Consider the following 17,332-nt stretch of genomic DNA (forward strand, 5'->3'; position numbering starts at 1 on the left):
GTAAAATATCGATATGTAGAGAAAAACACATAGAGCGGAAACTCGAAAATAACTCAAACAAAAAAGTCACTACAAATAATCACACATACGAGTGTTGTTTTTTATTTTCACATAGTTTTTTTTTAATAATACATTCTTATCACTTAGGTTTTTGACAACTGAGTTAGGTAATTGACAGGAGAGTTTCCGATCTAATGAAAGAATCTTAATATTTTATTGAGAAAACATTATTTTTTAAACATCATCCCATGCACTATACAGGTAAACCTCCATTTACGCGGTACTTTATTTACACGAATTCGATATAACGCGAACTCAAATTAGCAACAATTTTTTTAAATACGCGACTGGTTTTGCACGATTTTATATAACGCGGCAACCAAATATTGGCAACATTATTTGGAAGAGAAGTTTAACAGACTTATGGACAGAATTTTCAATTTTACATTGTGTTGAAATTGTTTCGCAATCCATGAACAATCTAAAAACGTCCACACTAAACGGCTGTTGGAAAAAGCTACGGCCGGAAGTTGTTGATAAAAATAATTATCTTAAAAATAATGATTTATATTAGAAGTAGCTACCTCATCAGAATTATATGAAAATTTCGACGAGACTGATATTCTTAAAATGATTAACGATACGACAGATCCAACAGAGCAAGATTTTATCAAAATAGCCCAAGAATCTGATGAGTCTACCGAAGATGCACAAATGCCACAGCCGACACTTTTGATTCTGCTAAATTAAGACAACTTCTTTAAATGGCTCAAGTTGACTTCATTTTCTGCTGAAAATTATCCTTTGTACAATCGTTTAAACTCATTAGAATATTTTTTTTAAAAAAAGCATTGCATCGTATGAAACGTTTTTCAAACAACAAGAAACGGAAAAAATCCAGAAGCGAATTTGACGCGATTTTTAGGTCAAAATTTATTTTTTGTTATGTGACTGATGTATTGTTTTACGAGAAATAAAAAATTATTGGTCCCACAAAAGCATTTCGTTCTAAATTAGAACCTCGTTCTACGCGAATTTGATTTACACGCAATTTTTTTGGGCGCAACAAACCGCGTAAGTGGAGGCTTACCTGTATTTAGCTTTTAGAGTGATTTGAAGAAAACTTCATATCAAGTCGAGCAAATGTCATTTATCAAAATCAAATTAAATTCGAGTTTGAAATTAACACACATAGGGTAGAACCATGGCAGAACCAACCAGGTACAATTATTAGAAAGTATGTACTCAATTATAATTTCCCTAAAATGTCAAACAAAAGAAAATGAAAAATTTTAAAATGGAATGTCTAAAAACAAAATAAATTAAATTCCAGTTTTGTTGAAAAAAATATATTTGAAAAGTTTTTGTGTTAAAAAAAAATAAATTTTAAGAAATAAAAGTGTAAAAAATTAAAGTTTAACGCAAAAAATTTCTGAAAATGTGCACAAATCAAATGAGAACATAAAGTGATAACATCCATAGTTTGACGTTGTAGGGGTAAATATTGAAAACTCTCCTTAATAATTTTACCTGGTTGATTCTGCCATGGGGTAGAACTAGAGGCACAACTGAGAGGAAAAATAATCACTTTCCCCCAAATTGTATGACTGACGCAACAACAAAATACATCGATTTGTTACATTTTTAAAATTTGTTTAACAAAATGTTAAAAGAATTCAAATTGGAGTTTTATAAATGCTATAAAGAATTGTAGAGTCTTGTATGACCTTTACAAGTTTCAAACCCCTCAATCGTATGGAAAATCACATGAGAATTAAAGTGTGTTTAGAAAAGTACTGCAGGCAGTATCTGATGACAAATAAAAACATCTCTGACATTGTTTAAAAAATATGAAATATAATTAAAAATGAAACTTTATTTGAATATGAAGTCAACATAGATGTTGCTATATTATGACCTTTTGCACAAAAATATGACGTCAACTATGGGAAAAGTAATACTGCTTTGTATTTCCTGTAGGTATATCTCTGACTCTATTATCGTTATGGTTGCTTTTAGTCTTACGATGAGATTATGTATGTGGTCACTTTCCCTGCAATTTCTGCCACCCACATAATAATAGTAGTAAAATCCTACAGCATTATTTATACATATTTTATAAGATTTTTACTCGTATTTTAAATGTCAAATGTGTGTAACTTTTTATATATGTGGTATTATTTGAAACCATATACATATTTGTATTTATTTATTTATGTACCCGGAATATGTAAACAACTTTGAATTAAACCTTAGAGATAAAGTTTTTAATTTTGTTTTACTAACAACACATTTTTAAAAGAGTTGGTAGGGTATTAGCCAGGTGTAAGGTAGAGATGGATAAAAAATTAGATGCTTTAAAATACACTTGGCTCAATCTATCTATATATATTGTTACGAAATTATTAATTTGAATTTAACGATTTTACGTGGGTTTCCACATCCAACAGCCTTTGTATACATTGTCATAAGTAGATACTAGCGTATTCGTTCGAGTAATGATCGTACGATTAATCGATTAATTTCTTACGAATAATTATTCGAACTATTTAAAAATTACCATTTTTGAATAACGAATAATTTGAAAAATTTTATGTAAAAACGAATAAATGTACATACATATTTAAATTTATTAAATTGCTTAAAATTTTTCAAATTCCAAATTTAAATAAGTAATAATGGATACAAAAATTGCATTGTTTCTGAAATTCAACAAATAACTAAAGAGCCTTTCTATCACTGTGGATGAGTGTTCCGATAGCTCCTTCTATAAATATGTAAATATTACTGCAAGATGTTACAAATCTAAAAACAAGTCTTTCAAAATGTTTCATTTAGGATTGAACCAATGAAAATAAAAGGTACGGAATAAAATATTTGTGATTTACTGAATGATTTTAGAACTGATTTCGAAACAGAAATTTTAGTGTCTAAACATGAAAATATGATGCCGAAATATTAGCAGAATCGCAATTAACAATTAAAATATTAACTAGATTAAAGTGGTGGCGAATGTGATTTTGAAACGGTCGTCGAAGGTTATATTGAGGATGAAATTTATAATGATTACGTTGAAATAGGCCAGTAAGTACTAAGCTGTTAAGGATCATTTAATTGGAAACGTTTCCGAATCTCAAGAGTCTAAACTTCGCAGACTTTTGAAAAGTCATCAACTTGGCGATCAGAAACCCTGGCATTTCCTTCAAATTATGAGAAATCTTGCTTCTGGTCAGCTTTATGATTACTTAATCAAAACCTTATTTTTGGAACAATTACCTGAAGGTGTCAGATCGATTTTCGTTATTAGTCAAGTAAGTGATGTTAGTGTGGTACTAATTATGAGTTTACGTTCACCACAACTTTATGAGATGAAATCAATTAATGAAATTAATTTTGTCGTTCATTACTACGACTAACTACGAGTAAAGTTATTAACTTTCATCTCTAATGCATCGATCTTTTGACATAATATATTTCAATGTTATGTCAAAAGATCGATGCATTAGAGATGAAAGTTAATAACTTTACTCGTAGTTAGTCGTAGTACTGAACGACAAAATAGAAACTCTTCAGCATCTGGTAAGTCAAGAAATCGAAGCAAATCTCGAAATAAAGATTGGTGCTGGGAAAGCTGCCAAATGCATCAAACCCTGTATGATAGTATAATACAATTTGTTATAAATAATTTAGAAAAACTGAATAATTAATTTCCTAAAAAATTAGTTACTCATTTAAAACCCAAATTAATGAACGACATTAAAAAATATTGTACTTGAATTCAGGATCATATCCAACTAGGTCACATTTTGTAAAGCATAGCTTTAAAAACGGAAACTAAGGGGTTTGCTAGTCAATTATTTTGAAGATTGTTTGGGAGTAAATCTGATAAGAATATTTCTGTTGAAAATTTAAGGATGGATTTTGTTTTCGAATGTTTTTTAACGTTATTTTTTGTTTTTCTTTAACAATAAAATATTAAAAAACCTACATCAAAACTTCATTCATTACATTTTTAAAAAAATTTAAATTATTCGAATAATTCGATTAATTTTAAACGTCTTATCGAATTATTCGAACAAGTTAAAATCTCTTATTCGAATTATTCGTTTTATTCGAACAAGAGAAAAATCGAATAATTTGAATACCCTACTAGATACTTGGCAACATTAACTGTCAAAGCTGCTAACATGAAAATTAAGACTGCCGAAATCTTTGAAAATGGAACCTTTTAGTTTGACCGTTAGATAATTCATGATGCTTCCAGAATATGGCAGTGTGTAAATAGGTGCAGCAAGTTGAAGTGAGTCAGGGTGTAATATAAGTGTGTATTAAAATAGTGACTATTTAAATTATTGTGTAAATTTAAATAAATAAAGAGTTGTTACAAATTTTAAACTACTAAACTGCAATTTATTTAAATAATATTTATATCGTCTCAATGAAGAAAAAAGTACCAAAAAGGGATAAAAGCGGGAAAATACATTTTATTCAAAATTATACAGACAAATTGGATAAAATGTTCGGTCATATAAAAATTAACCATAAGACAGTTAGTTGGAATTCGTGTTGGAAGGTGTAGAGTTCAAAATTAATGAGTTAAAAAGCTGTTGTGTAAGTAGTGATTAGTAGGTATTATTTTGTATATTTTATATTTGACACAAAAAGTTTCGCCAGAATCGCATATTTTGAAATTTAAAAATTGACGGGTGTTTGAAAGGGAACTTGGTACTATTTCTTCTAATGGTATTTTTTTTTTAAATTTTATATTATTTATGGACATACAAGTTAGCCAATATGCTTCTTAATGAGCTAAGAATCAATGATAAGGGGCTTATTTATATTAAGGTTCCAAAAACGTACAACTAATGGTACTTTTTGGTTCGTCTAATGGTACTTTTTTCATGTTCTATAATAATGAAATTAAGCTTACACGGTTCTGACTGAATGAGAATACGAAGGTACTTATAATGGAATTTGCAAATATTTTATAACTAGTTGATCGCCCCGGCTTCGCCCGGTAGCATTTACTAATGTTAGTTCTTCAAGTTTCTCCAACACAAATAAACCTGAGTGTTCTTATTTATTTGCAAATAAAATATCTAAATTTGTACTGCATACTTTAGGGAGCTTTTTTATTACAGTTGACTGTACTCCAAAAATCCCAGTTTTACCCAGATTTTTTTAATTTTTTTCCTTTATAAACCATCAAATCGCGTCAAAATTTCGAATAGCATAAAAAAAAATCAGCCAAATCGCTTCAGCCGTTCTCATGTGATGTCACTACATACATGGACCATTTCATTTTTATACCCTACACCAACATAGTGGGGAGGGTATTATGCGTTCGTGCAGATGTGTGTAACGCCCAAAAATATTGTTCTAACACCCACCTTAAAGTATACCGACATAGAATCACTTTCTGAGTCGATTAAACCATGTCCGTCCCTCCGTCCGTCCGTCTGGCTGGCTGGTTAGCTGTCCATGTAAAACTTGTGCGCAGAGTACAGGTCGCAATTGTGAAGATATTTCGATAAAATTTGGTACATATAATTTTTTCGGCCCAAGGACGAAACCTATTGAAACTGGCTGAAATCGGTCCATTATTTCACCAAGCTCCCATACAAATGTCCTCTCGAAATTGGACTTTATCGGTCATAAATGTTTAACTTATATATGTATCTACACAAATTTCGCTCCAAATAAGTTTTATATATACAAAAATCATGTCACAAAATTTTGTTACGATCGGTCCATAATTAGTCATAGCTCCCTTATAGTACCGCTTCCGAAAATCACTTTAACGTGCTTAAATCACTTAAAAATGTTGGTATATACACAAAATTCAACATAAATAACTTTCATATAGACATAAATCACACGACCTAATTTTATGGTGATCGGACCATAATTGGTCATAGCCCCCATATAAGGCCCACATCCGAAAATCACTCACGAATATAAATTATTGATATTTTAAAAGAAAAATATTTTTATTCACTTGGTGTAGGGTATTATATGGTCGGGCTTGACCGACCATACTTTCTTACTTGTTATATATATAGATTAGGTAATCCACGTAGCGGACTAAATGGTACCTTTTCTCTTTTCTAGTGGTACTTTTTAAATTTTCAAAGCTAGCGGTGTTATATATATATTAATTTATTATATATTTTTTAAATTTATTAAAATTTAAATAATACTTTAATATTTTAGTAGCTGTAACGAGAATTGCCAAAGGTCACTGTTAAAAGTATGCCAATTATTTTTGATTATAATTTCATTTTTACACATTTGAAACAGGAGGCATTTAATTATATTGTGGCCACACAATGGCCTCCATTACTTCATTTAACTGATTCCCACATAAAAAATTGCTAATCCCTCAAGTACACAATTTTTTCTTATTTATTACATTTTTTTTATTTTGTTATGTACTTGTGATTTTTATCTTAAAAGATGAGCTGAGAAAATTGACCAGTGTCTTGTCGTTACATTAATTGTGTCTGGCAGTCATGTCTCTTGAAACTTTTTCTTCTTTAATCCTACTTTTATAATTTAAATATACAAAAAATGAAAAGAAAAAAATGGTAAGGGTAATTGTTGTACGAGTATAAAAGAATATTTTTTCATTTGCTTTTTTTATTTTATCATTAAAATAAATGATTTTGGTTTAAAGCAAATATATAATTTCGCAACCAAATAAGCGTCCAGGCGTTAAATTAATAATTTTTGTGTGTGTTTTTTTTTTCATTCTTTGGTTCATTGTGTAATTTTGTTTCTTTTGAAAAGATCACAGTGAAATTTTGTAAAAATTGTATTTTTGAATAACGGCTGAAAATGAAATTTTGTAGAAAATGCAATTGTATTGTATTATTAAGGAGGAAGAGAGTGGTAGAATTTGTTTGAAAACTCATTATTTTAGTTAAACCAAAAAACTGCCAATGTAGATGCCAATGTAAATTTACAATTAGTTATCATGGTTATCTGAGTTTGGTTGTCCATTCTATTATGTATTGCTTGCTATAAAGTGCTGCTATTAAAAATAGCAGTTGTACCTTAATAAATGTAGTACCTGATTTATTTTTTCCGCTACAATTCCTTAAGAAGTTTATTAAACACTCTTAATTATTTCATTTTATCTAGACAATTTCTTAATTTGTTTTTGCAAAGTTGTTTGGAAAACTTGTTAACAATTAAAACAAATTACTTGTTAAAATTTTAAACAAGAAAGGAAAATAGGAAAATTATTTTGTATATTTTTAAAACAATTAATGTTGACTGTTGCACCCTACATTAAGGCAATGTGATGCAGCCTAATGAAAAATTACTAGAAATTACTAGCGACAGATATAAAAGGGTTAAGAATGTCCTAGAAATTTAAAATTACAAAATCGTAATTTAGTAATTCATTGAAGCGATCTGCTACAAAACGAAACTTGAAATAAAATGCCACAACCTCTAAATGTTATTTGATTTTGCGTAAATTTTAAAGAATTTGATTTTTAGATGACGGAGTAACATTTTAGATCTTGGGAGCATCGAAAATCACACAAGTGCAGTTTGGAAACGCAGACTGAAATTTTTTGGCAAATTTTTAACTCTTTGTGGTTGAGTGGTCAGTTTACTAACCACCTTTTCTATAGTCGTCAAAACAAAGTTTATTGCTAGACAATTATATTTTTAGAAGTCACCGTTTATGATTTTTTGCACAACTTTGCCGTCAGGCTGCTCTGTTTTTTTTAAGAGACTTTCACGCATTCAACAAAAAAAAGCACATAGTGTTTATTGTTCATAGAATTCAGTGTTACTTTGCTATTGTTTGGTCAGAAAATTTAGTCAAAAATATTCGATTTCCAAAAAATTTATAGTTCTTTTTAATGCCAACCGCCACGGTGGTTAGTAAACTAACCACTTCACTCCACAAAAAACCTTGGAATGGGTTGGTTTTTTATGTTTTGATTTATTTTTTCTTAGTTTTTATAATAAACTAATCTTGATTAAAGTAAAAATGCAATTGTTTTGATTTTAAACTTATACACAAAAAAAGCGTGGCTGAAAGAGTTAACTGACTGACCCGATTTACGTAAAAATTCACAGATTTGTAGCAGTGAAGTATTATAGTTTAATGTCTCAAAGTAGGGCACCTCAGTCATGCGACACTGTTATTAGGTCTATAAAAACAGTATTGCGTGTGTTATTAATCTCCTTAAGATAGCGAGTTATATGAATTTGAAAATTCAACATTTTAACTTGATTCGGGTTTTGAAAAATATCGGAAACAATTTATGATCAATTTCATTAAAATTTGTCCTGTTAAAATACGTTTATATTGATCAAATATTTGACAGAAAACGTAACCGCTATTTTCCACAATTGTTTATTTCATTTCATATAAGTTTTATAAGAGAAAACAATATAAAAATGAGTTAATTTTGGGTATATGACTTAAAAATGCGAGATTTACAATAGATGGGGTATTTTTATTTTATATGTAATTTTGAAGGGTACATATCTGTCATTTGTTCTCACTTGGTTACTGAATATTAAGTGTAAGCACCAACGTTTTTTAGCTTCAAAAATGTCGAATTTTTTACAACAAAGCGTCATATGCGGGAAGTTTTGCTTTACTTCTTTAAATGATTGCTCACCAAAGCTTATGGTGAATGTGTTTCATCGTGCGAGAGATGGTTTGTTCGGTTCAGAAGTGGTGATTTTGATACCGAAGACAAAGATCGCTTAAGCCAGCCAAACAAGTTTGGGGCTAAGGTAATGCTCTGTATTTTGTGGGAACAAAAGGGTCCTATCTATTATGAGCTGCTGCAATCTGACCACACCATCACAAGGAACCTGTAGTGAATTCAGAAAATGCGGGAAGGCATGAAACCGTAATATTCCATCATGACAACGGATAGGTCACATGTTGCAATACCTGTTAAAACTATTTATAATGAAGTGGTTGTGAAGTTTCGCCTTTGCCCCGTTCGATGCAGGACGCTCTCTCTGGAATACGTTTCATTTGGAACAGAGTATCCAAAATTGGCTTGATTCGTTCTTGGCCTCAAAAGATGAGCAGTTCTTTTGGCTCGAAATCCATATGTTGCCAGAACGATGGGAAAAGGTCATAGCTCACAATGGCTAATACTTTGAATAAATTTGTCTTGCACAAATGTTTCAAAATAAAAGCTAAAAATTTAAAAAAAAAATCCGCATTTTTAAAAACTTTGTTGATTTTTTTTTCAAAATGGACCCTTTTTATTTTTTTTTTTGCTCCTAAGGAAGCTTAGGTCTTTTCCTTGAAGACCTTTTGAGCAAAAAAAAATTGAAAAAGGGTCCATTTTGAAAAAAAGTCAACATAGTTTTTGATTTTGCAAAAAAAGTCAAACATTTTATGTTTTGAGTTACAAAACATTTATTTTGATAGATTTCGAACTCGCAAGGAAAAGCTTTCTATTGAGAAAAAGGGCGAATTTTGAAAAAAGTCAAAAATGTATTTGATTTCGAAAAAAATGTTAATTTTTTTTTTTGGGACACATTTGAGACACATTTTGCTAAGAACAATAGGTAATAAGTTAGGTAATCGGAAGACATAGATTTCAAAAGTTGGTTAACTTGACATGTCCCATATATTTTATGGGGTCGCAAATTAAAAATGAAGAAATTAATTACAATCGAAATTACAAACATATCTGTACCCTTAGAAACATAAAAGCAAGTACTTAAACTTTTGCTGGTCACCTTAGAGTAAGTAGCATGCTCAATTTCCTTCTCGCCGACTAGCATGACCAATTTTAGTCCCTACTATATTAAGGGTTTAATGTTTTTTGGCTTAACAGGAATTTAAATGTTTATTTTTTCATTTTTGTTGGCTGTTTATCCTCCAGCTCACTTAAATAAATATTTAGTCATTGTCTTTTGTTGCTTTATCTTTATTGTGTTATGGGTTGTTATTGTTTGCTGGTACCTTTTTGTTTCTTCTTGTAAACTGTTTTTGTTGAAAACAACAATTGTTCTTAAGGATAAAGTTGTCCACTTTTACAATGTTTAAAAAATTAACTGTGAAATTACACGGAAACAAAAATAAAAACAAAATCAAGTTGCCAAAGAGTTTTAAAACAGACCCATATTCAGGGAAGCAGCTAAAATACTAACATTTAAAACTTAGAATAAAACAACAATGTTACAAAAAAAAAAAAAAACACATTGTTTAGTAATAGAATTCTTGCAAATGATTAAATTTTCCTAAAAAAAAGTGGACGATTTTCTTCTTTAAACTCTCTTTACTTGTTTCAAAAAAAAAAAAACATGTCTTTTACAGGAATTTTAAAGTGTTATTTTCTTTGTTTAAACAAAACTTTTAGGATTAAGCAAAAAACAAACATAAAAATTACTACAAAAGAAATTTGTTATAGAGTTGGAAAAAAAAGTAGTATTATTTTTACATTGTCTTTTAATGAAATTTTAATGTCAATAAATGTCATTAAGTTTACATTAAAATGCTGCAAAAGGTGTAAACAATTCGTTCGAAATTTTTGCATGAATAATTCATTTATTTGTTTCTGTGTTTTATTTTTGCAACATTTCATTTCAAAAATATTGTAAAGGTTGAATGAAATAGTTTAAATATTTATGTATATTCGGTTAAGGAAATTTAATTAAATTAAGTGTTTTAAAAACAGATTGGTGGTCTTTTTTTGTGTGGACCACACAGCGTATAATTGATATTTAATGGCAGTGGACCACAGGGCGTATTATTTATATTTTATTAAATAATTGAAATAACTGTTTGAAAGAAAAATTATTGATAAATTATTAATATTTATAAATTCATAAAAAAATTTGCGTTAAAGCAAATTACACTATTTTTATTAAATATTAAGGTATTTTTTTAATTATTATGTTGAAATTTTTTACGATTTGCTCAAAATTTATTTATTATATTATAATAAAAAACAAGTAAGAGTGCTATTTTCGACTGTGGTGATATACCCTTCACCTAGTTTAGTTTAAGATAAATATTAAAATTAATTTTTGGGAAAACAAAATTGGTGAAAAAAATTTTTTGGTGAACAAAATTTTGGTTTTTGCTACGACACACAGTGGGTTGAATGGTACCAAAAGTGACGATTAATTCATAGAAGCCGTAGTTTTAAAATATTATATTTTTTTATTGATGAGTTATTATAAGCACATAAAAACGCAGCATTTTAGAAAAAAAGGTTAAAAAAAATGTTTAAGCCTTTAAGCGCATTATTGTTTTTTGGAAAAAAAATACCTTTTTCCACAATTTATGCTGTAACTTTGGAATGGAAAGCGATAAATTGTTGAATAAAATTGGAAATTAAAGCATACTTAATGTGCTATTAAAAAATTCAAAATATAAATTTATTGTATGTATTTATATTAGTATAAATTTAAATTAAAATCCAATTTTTGTTTTACACAAAATTTTACAAATGTACAAATTTTTTTAAAAAAGTCACAAAAGAGAATATTATAATTTTTTCGTAATAAATAATCATAAATACATAAAAACACAGCATTTAAAATAAAAAAAAATTAAAAAAAAAAATGTTAACCCATTAAGCGCATTATTGTTTTTTTTTTGGAAAAAAAAGACCTTAGTTCACAATTTATGCTGTAACTTTGGAATGGAAAGCGATAAATTAATGAATTAAATTGGAAATAAAAGCATACTTAATATGCTATTAAAAAATTCAAAACATAAATTTATTATATTTATTTACATTAGTATAAATTTAATTTAAAATCTAATTTTTGTTTTTCACAAAATTTTATAAATGTACAATTTTTTTTTAAAAAAAGCCACAAAAGACAATATTATACATTTTTTTACATAAAACCCCAATAATGGAGAACTTTAAAAAAAATCTTAAAAAATATTTTCAAAACATTTATCTAAATAAAAATTATTTATTTATGTTCTCAAATACCTGAAGTTGGTGGTTCCATTTTAATATTTCTACTTTTAACAGATTTAACAAATCGAAATATCACTTGTATCATTTGTAAAAATTATTTGACTTTGACCGCTCACTGCCAATAAAGTAAGTTACTCACAACTGTAATTTTAGCAGTTTGTGATGTATTATTTAATGCACTTTAACCCAATACCAAACATGACTGAAACAGATAAATTTCAGCTTTTGAATTAATCGCCACTTTTGGTACATTTCAACCCTCTGTGCGACTGTCGGAATGGCTAAATCGACTCCGCTATCTATAACGATCCGGAATATATATACTTTATGAGGTCGCAAATGAAAAATGTCGAGAGTACAAACGGTATTGCAAACCTTGTCACTTATGTTGATGGTTATAAAAAGCAATGAAAATTCATGCATATCTGAAACTTCATATTTTACATTTTAAGAATTTCTTTTAAACGAAATTTCAAAATAATTATAATTTCGAATCTAATAAGTGAAACTACAAGTTTTAACGGTTGTATCTATCATGCGTTAGCATGGGGGCCGATTTGAAATTGGCGGATTTCGAGGAAATTTAGATTTTGGTCACAAATATGTTAAAATTTTTCTTAAAAAAACATTTCAAATATTTAGTCAGAGCTATATTCGGCTGTGCCGAATCTTATATACCTTTCACCAAATTATACTTTAAAATAAAAATTTTAAATATATAAAAAAAAAATTATTTTTTTTCAATTTTTTTTTTTTAATTTATTAATTAAAAAAATTTATTTATTTTTTTCAAAATTAATTTTTTTAAAAAAAATTTTTTGCTTAAAAAAAAATTCGGGTTAAAAAAATTTTTCCCGTTGTTCGACTTACTATGGCGTTGTTTGGCAAAGGTCTTTTAAATATCTATCATTATACATATATCCATATTGTTTATATTAATGATATAGATCAAAAATAGTTCAAAAAGGTTGTCCTGGTTTTTTCCTTATATCTCAGCTTTTTGATTTTCTCGGTTTAAAATAGCTGTATGAATCATGTATGTAAGTAAAGGGGCTATGGAAAGTTGATTTCAACATGCAGACGGGCATGGCTATATCTATAACGATCAGTATCCGGGGTCGCAAATGAAAAATGTAGAAATTATAAACGGAATGAAAAACTTAACTCATGGTGAAGGGTATAATAAATCCATGCCAAAATGATGCTCATGAGAAACGATGGAAAAACAACCAAAAACTATTTTGATTTTGACGAGATTAAATTTGATACACATCAGTGTTCATGTATTTAAATTTAAAATCTAAGTTAAACTTGGGTATTGTACGCAGATAATGCGAAAAGTTTTACTTCATGTACAATAGATCGAAACCAATATTAAAGAAAATTATGAAATAGAGTATTTAAAACTTACCTTTTCTTTGAAATCTGACTTCTTCCATGAAATATTGTTCGATTTTATCGAACTTCGATCCTTAACATTATTTACAATTCTAACCGAACGAACACGAACCTGAAAAGATCAAAAAACAAATTGTTCATTAATATGATAACTATTTTTAAGAAAATTTAGCATCGATTCGAAACGGTTACGCTAATTTGTATTATTGCGGTAACATTTTTTTGAACGGAAATATTATTTGCTGTTACTTTCATGATTTCTTTCTGTCCTAAATTATTTACAAAATTTACAAAAATATTATGAAAATGTGGTAATGTTATATTAGAGGATACGCTATTTCGATTATTACGGTAACAGTTATTTCGGTAAAGATATTATAGAGTTGACGTAGTTGCACTATGGTTCCAAATAAAAATCTAGGTGGACAAAATTATGAAAATCGGTATCTTCAGAATATGGAAAAACTATGTTTTTTCGGAAGCTGACAATCTGCTCTCCTCCAATACAAATGGGTTTTTCATTTGGACATTTCATTTTCTCGACAGAAGCGCCAGAAGTTCAACAAATTTTGAATCATATTTTCGTTAATTTTTTTTTTAATATTTTACTGCTTTACTATATTAGATATATTTCAATTGTTTTACCATATAGAAATTCATACTTCAAAACGTAGATAAACATTCATATAGGCTTTTATTAAGTGAATATCTTATATTTATGGGCCTCTCCATTTTCCTGTTATAGTCCTTTAAACTTGGGTCTCAAATATACTGATATTTTTTTTTCTTCTAAGAATGTTATATATATAGCTTGCCAAAAAAAAGACAGTTGAAGCCCGTCCAATGACTATATACATCATTTAAAGAAACTTCTGTGGAATGTCTTTGTAAAAAAATTGTAGCAGTAAGCACCCGCCGAAATACTTTTTTTTAAATTTTTACGGAATGGAATTTTTAGAAATATTTCTTTATTTATTATTGAATTTTATATATCTAGACCCTACTGTAACTTTAAATATAGTAAAATTTTGTTTCAGAAACACATGAAGGCGTATTTTTTTTGTAATTTTTTATTAATGATTTTGATATGTATATCTAGATCCTAGTGTTACTTGAAAAAAAGTTTATATTGATCTTTTAAACATTTTTTTTTTGGAATCGGAGATACCAATTCTATATAAAAAGAGCGCCAACTAATTTTGTCCACCTAGATTTTGATTTGGAACAGTAATGCGCAGCCCATAGCACAATTGTGCAGAATCAAATCACACGTATTCTTATGCTCTTACATTTCAGTAGTCGTTGTCCACTCAACGAGATAACTAGGAATACGTATGAGCACTGGTGTATGACTTTTCTTTATTCTTTTCGTTTTTTGTATTTGTTTGTTTGTAGGTGCACTGAATAAAATAAAGAATTGAATGTCTTGGTGAGAGTAAGTGTATTGGTGAGAGAATTTATTTTGCACACCTCTGATTTGGAACCACAGTGAGTCACTCTTAAAGGGTATTATGGGAGCTTAGAGGAACGCTATCCAACCTTAATTATGAATTTAAAGTGCGTTGTATTTTGAATATATAGAAAACAGAAGGCATTTCTTCATAGCTTGGATTAATATTTAACATAGTCGGCGTTTTGAAAATGCAAAATTTTGAGTTTCAATAAAATGTTATTCATTTTCCTCTCGAATCGAAATTGATTTTCATATTACCGTATAATTTATGGAAAGAGAGCTATATTCAGATGTGCCGAATCTTATATAACCTCCACCAAAGTACTTTAAGATAGAGATTGAAACTATTTGTGTTGAAAAATTTTTTTGGTGACAAAAATATTTTGTAAAAATAAAGTTTGAAATAAAAATTTTAGTTTTCCAGATTTTGACCCGTTGTCGATCCAAATTTAAATAACGTTATATAAGGCGTTGGAATGTACGTAATGATTTAGTAATCCAGATATGGATACAAAATAGGTAAAAATCGAGGGAGTCGTTGTTTGTGGGCCGATTTTCCCGAATTTATTGAGGTATCAATCATATGTTATTTGGGGGCATCGGATTTATTGAGGTATCAATCATATGTTATTTGGGAGCTTCGGAAAGTTGATTTCAACATATTTTTAATTTTGAAAAACTCGATATTTAAATTAACGACATCTAAAGATATAAATTAAATTTTTGGGTGATGTACATTGGAATGAATGACACTTTATGGGAACTCAAATGAATCTAGAAATAAAAAGAGACTTAAAGCTGCCCACATACTTACCGAATGTACCCGATCATACGTGCTGTTATTGCATAAACTGGAGGCAATTGTTGTCTCACGAAAACTCGATTGATCCCGGGCAAAACCATTATTGTAATAGACATTTTTACGTTTGCGACATAAAATATCCTTAAATGCGACACGATAACGATGTGACATCACATTATACAAAATGGGATTAATTGTGCTGCAATAAAATAAATAAAACAAACATAAACCCCAGATTAACATCAGTGTATCACAGTTATTTAAAAAATTAACAGAAAACAGCCACACAAAAACCACAAAAAGAACAGAAATTAATGACAAAATAAGTAGAATTTTGTTTAGACAAATTAAGCATTAAGACAAACAAACACTTACCAAGTGACATAGTAAGCAAAGCCAGTTATTGAAAACAGCCATTCATTAACCTCTTGATAATATTTGTGGGTCTTGCCATGGACGTACCACAAACGTTGTATATGAAATGGCAGCCAACAGATAAAGAATGTCACCACCACAGCGGCTGTAAATTTAAAGACAAAAAAAAAAAAAACATTGAAGTTAAAAAAAGTTAAAAAGAAAATCATATAAACACATCTTTAAAATACCTAGAATAATACCAAGATGTTTAAACTCACATACATATTAAGGTGGCTCTTATTTTGGAGATTTGCGATTTTTTTCAACATTTAATTTTGAATATTTTTTTTTAAAATATATCAATTTTGACCCAAAACTCGAAACTTCAAATAACGTCTTTAAGCTGTAAACGTTATACGAGTTTGCTCAAATTATCAATATTTGATTTTTAGATGACGAAGCACAAATTGGGAACATCGAAAATCGGAAAATTTAAAAGTAAAGGCGTCCCTAATACACATGTATGTATGTATGTATATTTAAATAAACATGTATGTGCATCTTTTTCTTCGGATGTTTGTAAATATTTACTTGAATAAATATTTGTTTTAAAAACAAAGATTTACATCTAAATAACCTTAATTTGTGATGGAAGTTTGTTTTGTACTTATGTTTATTTATTTTTTTTTTCATCTATTATTTTTTGCTTCCCAACAAAAGATAAGACTAAAGATGAAAATTTGTATATTATGTCTGTATAAATATTTGTATATTTTTATGTATAGTAAATGTATAGGTGTTTATTTAAATGTATGTATTTGTGTTATTCTGTTTCTGTAGTAAGTAGTTTTTAAGGAAACAGAAAACTTATTGAAATATGTAAATACGTGTATCATTTGTAGTTGAAAATCATCGAGCCAAGAAGGGGAGAAAGTAATTTTAGAAAATTTAAATTTTAAGATAAAATAACTGGAAAAATGTTTGGCTACACACAGTGCAGAGCAGAATAGTTGAGAAAAGTACAAAAAATATAATGTTTTTGAAATAATTTTATTTACTCGCAATATACTACGTTTATACGTAGCCTATTCGCAAATAAAAATTATTTGCAATTAACTAACTCACAGTTTATAAGTCGGAAAATTCATGTTTTTATGTGATGCCGGATGGTAAACTTTAATAAATTGGTAGTAATGCTTTTTAACAAAATATGATAATTTTTTTATTTTTTAAATGCAAAAATGATAGAATCTAAAATTCATATTTGTCTCGCAATCCAATTAATGTAAAAACACAATGAAATATTTAAAAAAAAAGTCTTAATAAACTAAAAATGTTAAAACATATGGCAATGCTTAAAATCTTATTTGCAAATAGTGTCGT

At 28.5% G+C, this 17,332-nt stretch overlaps 1 protein-coding gene across 1 annotated transcript in view; it reads right to left on the bottom strand.

The window, feature by feature from the left end:
- CapaR (Capability receptor) overlaps positions 1-17,332 on the bottom strand; it is an 83,626-nt gene that overhangs the window by 14,141 nt on the left and 52,153 nt on the right. Inside the window, exons 8-10 of the mRNA XM_065505397.1 lie at positions 15,968-16,112; positions 15,605-15,791; positions 13,351-13,449 (exon numbers count right to left, since the gene is read on the bottom strand). Coding sequence (XP_065361469.1) covers positions 13,351-13,449; positions 15,605-15,791; positions 15,968-16,112 — 431 coding nt within the window. The remainder of the gene's footprint in view (positions 1-13,350; positions 13,450-15,604; positions 15,792-15,967; positions 16,113-17,332) is intronic.

The sequence above is a fragment of the Calliphora vicina genome, chromosome 3, assembly GCF_958450345.1.
Source record: "Calliphora vicina chromosome 3, idCalVici1.1, whole genome shotgun sequence".
Lineage (NCBI taxonomy): Eukaryota > Metazoa > Arthropoda > Insecta > Diptera > Calliphoridae > Calliphora > Calliphora vicina.